At 40.3% G+C, this 10,528-nt stretch overlaps 1 protein-coding gene across 13 annotated transcripts in view; it reads right to left on the bottom strand.

Moving 5' to 3' along the window:
- Positions 1 to 2,741: 2,741 nt before the first annotated feature.
- IQSEC1 (IQ motif and Sec7 domain ArfGEF 1) overlaps positions 2,742 to 10,528 on the bottom strand; it is a 297,552-nt gene continuing 289,765 nt past the window's right edge. For 10 of the 13 annotated variants that reach the window (XM_033071510.1, XM_033071497.1, XM_033071499.1 and 7 more), the window contains 2 exons: positions 8,723 to 8,772; positions 2,742 to 7,368 (listed from right to left, as the gene is read on the bottom strand). In XM_033071510.1, the coding sequence (XP_032927401.1) occupies positions 6,919 to 7,368; positions 8,723 to 8,772 (500 nt within the window). In that variant the 3' untranslated portion in view covers positions 2,742 to 6,918. The remainder of the gene's footprint in view (positions 7,369 to 8,722; positions 8,773 to 10,528) is intronic. The other 3 variants (XM_033071506.2, XM_033071509.2, XM_033071507.1) reach the window with 2 other exon arrangements.

Here is a 10,528-nt window from a genome sequence, read left to right as displayed (position 1 = left end):
CCGAGTTTTGTTCTGTTTTGTCACTGATCTTTTCATAGCTAATGTTGTTCTTGTTTGTCTTGTAGATATATCAGTAAAGAACTGTTATTCTTAAACCCATACCTTTTGCCTGAGGAACCCATAAGTCCCAAATTATAGTAAACTGGGAGGGAATTTTCACTCTCCATTTTGGGAAAAAACTCCCACCTTTTTCTTTCCTGGCAATACTGTCCCCTAAACCAGGACAACTGGCAATGATTAAATGAATTCATTCCCAGCCCTGGTTCACTCTGATCCCACTGCCGAGTCCCTGAACTCCTGCACAGTCCCTGCTTTTCTCATTTCCCTGGACACAAACCCAGGGCCCATTTCCTCATCAGAAATGAGGCACTGTGTTGTAGCAGAGCTGAGAAGCTGCAAAGACATTTCCATCATGCACTCCTAACATTTCATTTGCCTTAGAATGAATTTCCTCTGCTCATCTTATTAAAGACAGATTATTTTTGCTTTGGTCATTACACAGACCTGTCTAAAGCACTGTGTCCATGTATGAAAAATAAATGAAAGCTCCAGTGGTGTAATTTCCCAGCAGAGCTGATGAATTGCGTGCTCCTGTGTCTCATGAACCATGCTGCTAATTTCACATCTCAGTTACTGCAAAAACGTTAAATAAAGGGGATTATTTTTTTTCATTTTATCCCTAAAAGTATGCATTTATTCACATGGCAAAAATTATTAATCTAAACATTTGAAAAAAGTGATGGCTTCCAGTCAGCATCACCCACAAAACTTTCATTTAAATCTTGTTTAGCTGAGGAAGTACTTCCAGCAGAAATATTAATTCAAGCTTGTCTAACTTTCATGACCAGCCTCATCCTGCATTTTATTTGCTGAGTAACACAGCATTTGGCTTTAATTCTTGCAATAACGGGAAACAGAAAGAAGGCCTATTAAAAGATACATCTAAAATGAAATATTTGTTTAGTTTAGATATTTCTATTAGATTGGTTGCGCTAGGTTCTCTTCCAGGAATTTTATGTCAACAAAATACAGAGGCAAAAATCACTAAGAAGGGTAAAAATCCAGAAAGATTCTTTTGGAAAAGGTGTATTCGATGCAGCTGTAACACAGGGTGGAGATGAATAAAGCACTGCACAACTATTAAAATAAAATAAATATATGCTAAAATACTATACCTCTTTTTATGAAGCTCTGAATGAAAATCAATCATTAAGGCCAACTGGAAAAAACAAAGTTAAGTAGAACTCATTGATTGTGAAGTCAACAAAAATCTGAAGAAAGATACAGATAAACCATTTAAAGTTCTTTATTTTGTTTTTCTGTCCTATTAATCATGCATTTCTTTATTTCAAATAAAAAATACAAAAACTCCTTGGAAAAGAACCTGTTGTTAAAAAGTTGCTATCTAAAAGAGCTTGAAAAGTTGTTTATTGCATGACAACTCATTCCTGCAATCTGTGTGTGCGCTGCCATGTGCAGACATCCCGTCTTCTCAAAATGTATTAAAATTCTACAAATCCTAATTTCTAAACCAGGAATAGAAGTATCAGTGAAGAACAGCTCTGCAAATTCTTCTCCTTCCACTAGAGGATGTTTCTATGGTACAGATGCACTGGTCACCTTCCAAGGGGTCCCACAGCTCAGGTGGCATAGAAGATCATGTCATTGGGTACTTACCTATCAAATAATTGATGAAGATGCACATCCTGAAATTAACAACCCTCCAGAAAGAGGTCATAGTTGACTCTTCCCAGAAAATATTTAAAGAATCTCCTAAAATTAATAGAAAACAGAAGCAAACACAGTATTTACTTTAATTGACAGCTGAGCATTAGCTTGACCAGGCTTTACAGACACACTGCAATCCCCTGGACATGCTGGAAATGCACAGTGGTGAGAACACAATGATTATCCCACAGGTGGTTACCAAAGTCAAACTGCAGGATGCAATTCAAATACTGGGAAGGCCACGTGTGGCAAAGGATCCTTCTGGGATGGAAACTGAGACATACAACAAACAGAGAGGACAAGGAGTAACTGGGCAGTACTTACTCAGTGGTGGGGTGAGGGGTCCGGGGCTCCCTGCCCGTGGCCACAGATGCACTGCCAGCTCCTGGGGGATTCCACAGAGCAGCCCTGGCAAGGACAAACAGGGCCCTCCCCAGGCAGCGCAGAAGTGCCCTGGACAGGAACGCCACCTGGGCCACCTGGGGTCAGCTGGACACAGTTCCTGGGCCAGAAGGTCTCAAAGCTGTCAGCACTGGCCAGGGCTCGAGGGGTTTGGGAATTGTCCACCAGGGCCTCTGCACTGCCTCCCTGTCTGTCTGCACATCTGGATGCTGGAGTCACTGTCTCCCTGTCTGCACATTTGGATGTTGGAGTCACTGCTTCCCTGTCTGTCTGCACACCTGGCTGCTGGAATCACTGCCTTTCTGTCTGCATATCTGGATGTGTGGAGTCACTATGTCCCTGTCTGCACACCTGGCTGTTGGATCCACTGCTTTTTAGCCACTCTAGCACTAAATTCATTACAGCACCACCGCACCAATTAGAAGCCGAGTGAGAAGGGGTCACAGACTCTACTCACCACCTCCACTGCCTGATCTTCAGTTCCTGGCCCCTCTGAAGTGAGCAGCAGAAACCCCACTGCCTCAGTGGGGCCAGGATACCATTGGAAAGAATTTCCTTAATTTCAAATATGAAGAATTGAAGCTCTTGGATTGCACAAAATGAGAAACAAAGAGTTTTAAATGATTTATTTGATTTCTCCACATGATCACAGTTATAGTTTTACATCAATAGGGTCTGTTACTACTTACAAACAGAATGCATATTAAAATGAAAGCACTCCTTTCTTCCCCAGAGTTACAAAAGGGGTCTCAAGCCTCCCCAGAACAGAAGCTTCTTGTAAGCATAATGATTTTTGAAGTCTTTAACAGTCTGCATTCAAGACCTAATTCTAACAGTTTAATACAACTCAAAGCTGATTTAAGTTCCTAGCAGGAAATAGGCAACCTCAAAGTGACTGCAGACTTATAGTAATGCTAATTTACACACTATGTACAATTCAGAGAATTCTCCATTCCCTCTACTGGTCCCATTTTCACCACCCCCTTTTCTCTTTTCCAAATTGAATCTTGTTATTGGTTCCACTTTTCTTTGAAATATATACATGAGAATCAATTTTGCAGGCAAGAAGTATGATGGTATTTTACAAGGGAACAGCAAAATGCATGCTAACTGCAGAAAACACATAGCTTCATATGGAACAGCAAGTCAACATCTAGAGATTCAGTGTTTAAATATCTGCTGACTGTCTTTCAGCTCATTTTATCAAGAAACAAGAGGCTTCTGCTGCATGCAGTACATGATGGGAAAATCATTCTACACTGTATGTTAGACTTTTTTTTAGCAATACAAGACGCACATTATATTAGGATGAACTTTGATTTTTTTTGTTTTTTTACATTGTTTTACATTTCGTTTTTAACTTTAAAAAAATAAAACCCCCAAATATATATTTGATTGTTGTCCCAGAAAAGATTTTGTTGTTGTTGCCACACCTTTATTCTTTACTTTTCCCTTTCATTTGTTCAAATCAGCATTACTGCTTTGCCACATTGTTTATGGGAAGAGAGAACCACGGTCACTCTGTGCACTTCTGTACCAGTTAGTAATTGGCAATGGCATCTGAAAAAACCCTCTCCATTCTGCTCCTGCCTGCAGGCTGAAGAATTCATTTTAATTCATTTTCTTAAACCCTATGCTGTGTTAAGTGCTGGAATTCTCCTATTCTAGGCATGACCCACACTGCTCTAAGCAACTGTTGATCAAGGACTGAGTCAGAGAGGTTTCATGGCAACCCTAAACGAGCAGCAAAGGTCTGGAGACTTGTGCTGACACCAAGACACGTTTGGTTGGTTGGAGTACATAGAAACACATAGTCTAAGAAACAAAACAGAACAAAACTAGGAAAAAGTCAAGTCCACTGTTTCTCCTTGGCTTGAAAAAACAGTCTCCAAATCCTGTGTTCTCCCGTGACCAGTTTTGGTTTCTAACCAGCCTCCAAATGATCTGTGATTTCACACACCCCACATCAAATCTGTGATTTCACACTGCCCCATGCCCAGGGCAGGCACAGCCTGCTCCCCAGTGTCCATGGAACCATGTGGATACACATTTGTGACATCTCCTCAACACTTTGGTTCACAAATACATTGATTGCACATGAAAAATCAGTGGTCAGACATTAAACTGTGGCTTACTATTTAAGTACAGAATATTTATATGTAACTCTAATTTAAATGAATGAAAGGGTTTTTTTAAACATAAAGCAAATGTGGATCTGGGAGATTGAACATCTTCAGTGTTAATCAACACAGTGAGTCACATTTTCCTCTCCACTGCTACTGCATATTCTGCCTTTATTCCATATACAGAATTTTACTTTCATTACGCCTCTGCATCTGAAACAAGTACAGACTCTGTTACCCAGTGAAGAGGAGCTTTCTCACCTCTATTTTAATTAAAAGATGCAGTTTCGGAGAGATGTTTGCACCTAAATGATTCTTTATCTTTTCTGGAACAACCTATAAATTACAGTTAGACTCTACTATTGGTACAGATGTAGGAAGAAAAGTCTACATATTGAAATATGTTATCACTTTACTTCAACTAATATCAACAGTAACACTGGTATATTTTGCAATTATACGATATGTAGAGTGTAGCCTCACACTAATAACATTAGATGACATGCAGACAGTTCTACTTTCCCTTATAAGAACAGTATATATTTTTTAAACTGCAAGGAACAGAGCCTCAGGGGACCTTTAGGCGAGCCCTCTTAAGCCAAGTCGCAGAATTTAGAATAGAGTGAGTGATACAGAAAAATAATAATCACTTGTTTTCTTTACATGGATATCATTCTGAGGAGAAGGAGCAGAAGGGGAAAACATATTGCACATGTGTGAAACAAACGTGGACTGCTGGAAACAAAAGGCTAAACCCTAGATTGCTGTATTTGCTCTCTGTGGAGGTGAACAAAGTGCTCAGTTTGCAGTTTTGCTGGTATTGTGGTATCCATGGTATGAAAGGGAAAAAATGACTGAACCTCTCTCATCCTCCCCATGCTAGAGATGCCATGAGCAAGCCAACGTGACAAGTCACTCTGTTGCTCCCATGAGCCCCTAATGTGGGACACTTTTATTACTGTTACACAGAAACCCGACTGATTGGAGCTGTGATTACTTTTACCCATCTCTTACTGGAACTTTTTGCTCATCCTCTTCAAGGTTTGCTTTTAGGCTGGTACAGTTTTGCAGTTGTGATTCCTTTGTCTCTACTGTTTAGGTGTTAAGTCCTTGCAGTGGCTCAAAGTGCTGAAACTACAAAGTAGGCGCCATGGATAACTTTGTACAAGATTTTGGGATACAAATTGTTGAGAAATTTGCAAATGGTTTGGTTACAACACATAAGCAACAACAGCACAGCCTATTTTTATGTGATGTTTTGCAACTAACTGGACTATGAAAGGGAGGGTTTGAGCATAAACTCAGCCTGCTGAGTGCTGGGTGCTTCAAACTAACAAATGTGATGAGCAAAAATGGTAAAGCCACTTTGTTGCTAGCACATGGCTACATGGAATTACATATTTTTCTTACTTTTTATATATATATACATATATACACACACACACATATATATATATATATATCCTATACTAAATTCTAAAACAACCCTTCAAGTTTTAGAGCACTTCCACTGGAAACATTCTGGACTAGAATTCAGCTTTGCTGGGGGTAGAAATGAGAAATTATTGTAAACAGGAACCAAAGTAGCTGAGAAGGATGGAGGTTTGCCATTTTCAGGTTTGAGATGAATGTTTTTGCAGTGTTTACATGCACCTGGCAGAACTCTTCCTGTGTGCTCGTTCAATCCATATGCTTACGAAAGAAATGTGGATCATGTAAACTCACAGTTATCACAGCCTTTGAAGTGTCTAAAAACTTGTGTGACCAATGGTTGGAGGTGCCCTCAGGTTAAGTGGGCACCCTCCATTGCTATGGAATAATTACTGCATCTTAACAAGTTTGCTTACCTGAAATAGCAGAGCAGCTCTAATACTGATTACTTCTGATATCATCGTGTTAATAAAATAAGGATTTATACAAAGCAGTATTGGACTACAACATTTAAATGCTATGTTACTTGGCACATTTAGTAATGATTACTTAGAAATCTTAACAAGTCCGGGGGACTCGTGATGAAAATATTGAAATGTTTAAAATTGGTTTCTAACGTTTAATGTTTTTGGTCTACTCTTCCATATGCTATTCATCTATTATACTGTCCTATCAAGTAAGTGGAATTCCTTGTAAAGTCTATATTGCTAGTTTTGTGGACTGAAAAAATTTCTTTCCAAGCACAAATGTTAACTATACAGTATATATATATATATATATATTTATATGTATATATTTATATTATATAAAGTTTACTTACGTAATTTCATCAACCATATCAGGTCTACTTATTTTTTTTCCCATTGAGAATAAAAGAGCAAGAATGCAACACTTGGTTCTGTCTCACTTTTTTTCCCTGTTTTTTTTTTTTTTTTTTTCCATAGGCTAACTTTTCATTACGCATGTAAAATTGTCCAGGGGTTGGGTGTAAAAGGTAGCTTTCCTCAGATTTAGCAAGCAGCATGTTTTCAAGGCAAGTCTGGAAATAAGACCTAACCAGATGATAGTGAACATCTATCCAGTAGATAAGTAAAACCAGGATTGCCTGGGCTAACCGGAATGATTTTATTTAGTAATGGCAGGCCTTGAAGCTCATGGAACGGCCTAACGGTGTGATTTGTTGCTTCCTGCAAGTGCCTTGTTCAAAACTGGAGTTATGAGGAGGCCTTTGGGCCTAGACTATGGTGCTGATGCCGCTGTGCTTGGGCTTGGTGCTGGCGGTGGTGGGCGGCGGGGGCGGCCCATGGTGGTGCGGGCCGTGCCCGTGCGGGCCGTGCCCGTGCGGCAGGAAGGGGCCGTGGGCATGCCCGTGCCCGTGCCCGTGCTGGTGGTACTGGTGTGGATGTGGGTGCGGGGGCGGGTGGTAGTGGTGGTGGTGGTGGTAGGGCGGTGGGTTCTGGTGACAGTAGGGGCTGTGGTGCGGGTGTGGAGGGGCCGCCGTGCCCTCGGCGTGGTGTGGGGGTTGCGGGGCCGCATGGCTCTGGGATGGGGCTTTGCCCCTCTTGCTACCGAACAGGGACCCTAGGAGGGAGGAGGAGTTAGGCATAGTCTGGTGAGGGCGAGATGGACACTCTCGGGTTGATGTAGCTCTTCGGCGCATGTGAGGACTGCTAATGATGGACCCCTAAAAAGAAATTAATAGAAAATAAAAATTAAAAAAAAATCTTGAAATGTTTGAAAAGGGGAAAAAAAAGAAAAATAATAAAAAGAAAAAAGTTCACATTGACCCACAAACTCCTCCTTTAGAGTTTGCATGGGTGGATTATGTTAAAGAATTCTAGAGAAAATTTTATCTCCACCTTCCCTAAGTTGCCAATGGGGCACTCATGCCCTTCTTAGGGGATACTAAACACTGAGTGATTTTCTCTCAGTGCTTTGACATCAAAAGATATGACTTTGAATTTTAAAAAATGTCATGGAAGAATAACATGATACAAGACCTACAAGTGTGTTTTTAAAGGAAAAATACATTTTTAAATACTGAAAAAAATACTATACTTGCTTTTTTACCACACACACACACACAAAATAAAGCTACATTAAATTCAGCCTAAATAGGTGAACATACAGCAGCAAATATTACAGTTACAGTTCAGATTTTAAAATGGTATTTAAATCTTTAGTTATAGTAGTTTTCCACTACTATACATGACAGTGCTGCTTCTCAGGCCTACCTCTGCATTTTGTGTTAAATGGAACCATACCATTTTTGCCACTAAGATTTCCATGTGCTTGTATTATTCTGACCTGTGGTTCAACATTCTCTATTATTCAGCCTGGAATTTAGTTGCTGGAAGTTGTATTTTTAAAGAGCCATGAGGCACAACAGTATTTAGGCAAAGTGTGCTAGATTTAAACTGCAATCTACCTAAAGCAAACATTGAAAAAAAAGAGAAAAAAAAAAAGAAAAAAAACCTGCAAGCTGAATTCAGAGACATGAACAGTATATATAAATGGTTTGAAGATGAATGAAATCTCATGAAATCCACATTGAATTCACCTATCTGAATATTTTTTTATCCTCCCATGCCCTATCTGTGCAATTCCATGGTGTCATGACTGCATACATTTAGCAATTGAACTCGAAAATAAGCAATGGGGATGGTTGAGCATGTAGCTAAATATCAAACAGCAAGAACAGTGTACTTGGTAACAAAGAGCAAGTGGGCTTTTAAGCTGGGACCAGACTGACATGGTGGCAAAAGGACACATCATATCCATTTAACCATGCTTGCAGGAACAAAGGGAACAAGGTTAGCTCAAACCAAAAATGGTATTGCTCTAAAACAAGCTGTCAGTGCTTTGTAAGCTGGAAGAATACAGAGTAGCCTAGGCATGCATTTTATTTGTGGCAGGTGGGTTATATACATATATATATGTTAGAAGAAAAAAGAGCAAAAAAATATGTATGTATATAAAAGAAAAGTTTGAAATGCACATCATCACATCCAGCTAGACATCAGGAACTTCCTACTTACTTCCATATTGCTGTCTAGCGATCCTGCACTGCTGCGTCGCCCACGCTTGCCTGCCCAGGACATGCAACAGCAGAGATTAGAGACTGTGACACGATGGCGCCCACACCGGCCACACAACCCCACAGCTTTAGGGCCAGCAGGGACAGCACCTCCCTGCACCTGCCTGGGCTTTTAGGGGTTCAGTGGCAATTTGGAGGGCAGTTGTTGTTGTTGGGAATCGACTCGCACGAGCAGGGGGTGGGTTTTTTGTAGATTTGAACAATTGAAGTATGTGTGTTTGAGCAGTTTTAGTGCTGTGGTTGTGATGCTGAGCAGTAATGATTTTAAAGGGTTTGGTTTCTTGGAATCTAATCAGCTATGAAGTTTTTTTTTTCTTTAAACATTGAGATGTTCTTGTGGGGTGACATTAACTTAAATGCAAAATTTTATGTTGAAAATATTCTGAACTTCAGTGTGGAGCACTGTGAGGGGCATCGGTTTTATCACTTCATTGGTTTTATTACTTCAGTGATATCAGTTTTATCATTTCATCGATTTTATAATTTCAATTTCGGCTTTGAACCTCAGTGGATTTCATACAATCTTCTTTCATGAGGTTTAAAAAAAACTAAACTTAATTTTTCATCAATCTGGAATCTGTCTTGACATTATGGTTAGATTTTGTTTGTTTAGCTGTGCAGTGCTTTATCTTTAAGCATGTTGGATTTGTACTCCAACAGCATCAAATTGCAAAGACATTTGCCTAAACCCACAGGTGAAACTCCAGACTGTTTGCCTAAAGAATCAGAATACCTCAGTGGCTCTATAGGACACAGGATCTCAGATTTTCTTTCTCACTTCACAGCAGAGCAAATAGCATCTGGCTGCAGTGGAAATAGAGATTTTTAGAAGATAGCTTGTGGAGCTTTGCTTTGCAAAATTTTAGAATACTTTCCTGACAGGGTGTAGAAACAAAGCTGAGCTCAGAGGAGCCCTCAGGTGCTCAGAGCTTTCCTAAAATCTGCAGGGCTCTAGATACCAAAGCTTTCTCAGCATTCTCTCCTTGCTTTCCTTGAAGGCCAAATATCAAAGACAAATCTCCACTCTGCATTGGGACATTGCTGCCTTCAGAATCTTCTACTCTGGGAGGTGGTTTTGGGGCAGAATGTGAGGATTACAGCATCACAGAACCAATGAATGATGTACCCTCATGACAGGCACCCCAAAAGCATCTGGGATAAGAACTAGGGAACACTGGAACTGCTCATAGGAGAATTCAGACTACCCAAAGGATCAGTATGATCAAAAACTACCACCTGCTGGATTTATAAGCATAACGTTGAGCTTGCTGGTCACAGGACACTGCCCTGGAACAAGTTTCTCTTAAGCTACAGTTCCAGACTACTGGAACATTTTCCCCTCCTATAAAGAGCTGCTCCCCAGCATAAAGCCCTCTGCAGTGACATTAAACTGAGGGGGAGGCATCTGTGGTCAAAGTGTTGTGTTTGACTTGTAAAATTTGGGATTTGGGACAACTCTCTTGGATGGGCTCTTTGTCAAAAGCTCACTGCTTCATCTACAGCCAAATCCGAGTTGTACTATCTTATGAGCCCCCCCAGAAAAACTGGGTTTGATAATCCCTTATTTTGACTCCTAGTCAGGTTTTGATATTTTTCTGCTCTGATAACAGGATTAGTACTGATTAACACTCCAATCACTCTTGCTTGCTTATGCAAACATACTGCAGCAGCCACCTCGGAACTTAGCAGTCAGGGTTGCAAATAAGACTGAGAGCTGACATGGGGTATTAAATGTGGCCAAAAATGA

Source organism: Catharus ustulatus, chromosome 13 (assembly GCF_009819885.2).
Source record: "Catharus ustulatus isolate bCatUst1 chromosome 13, bCatUst1.pri.v2, whole genome shotgun sequence".
NCBI classification, from domain to species: domain Eukaryota; kingdom Metazoa; phylum Chordata; class Aves; order Passeriformes; family Turdidae; genus Catharus; species Catharus ustulatus.
This window is presented reverse-complemented; position numbering and strand designations above follow the sequence as displayed.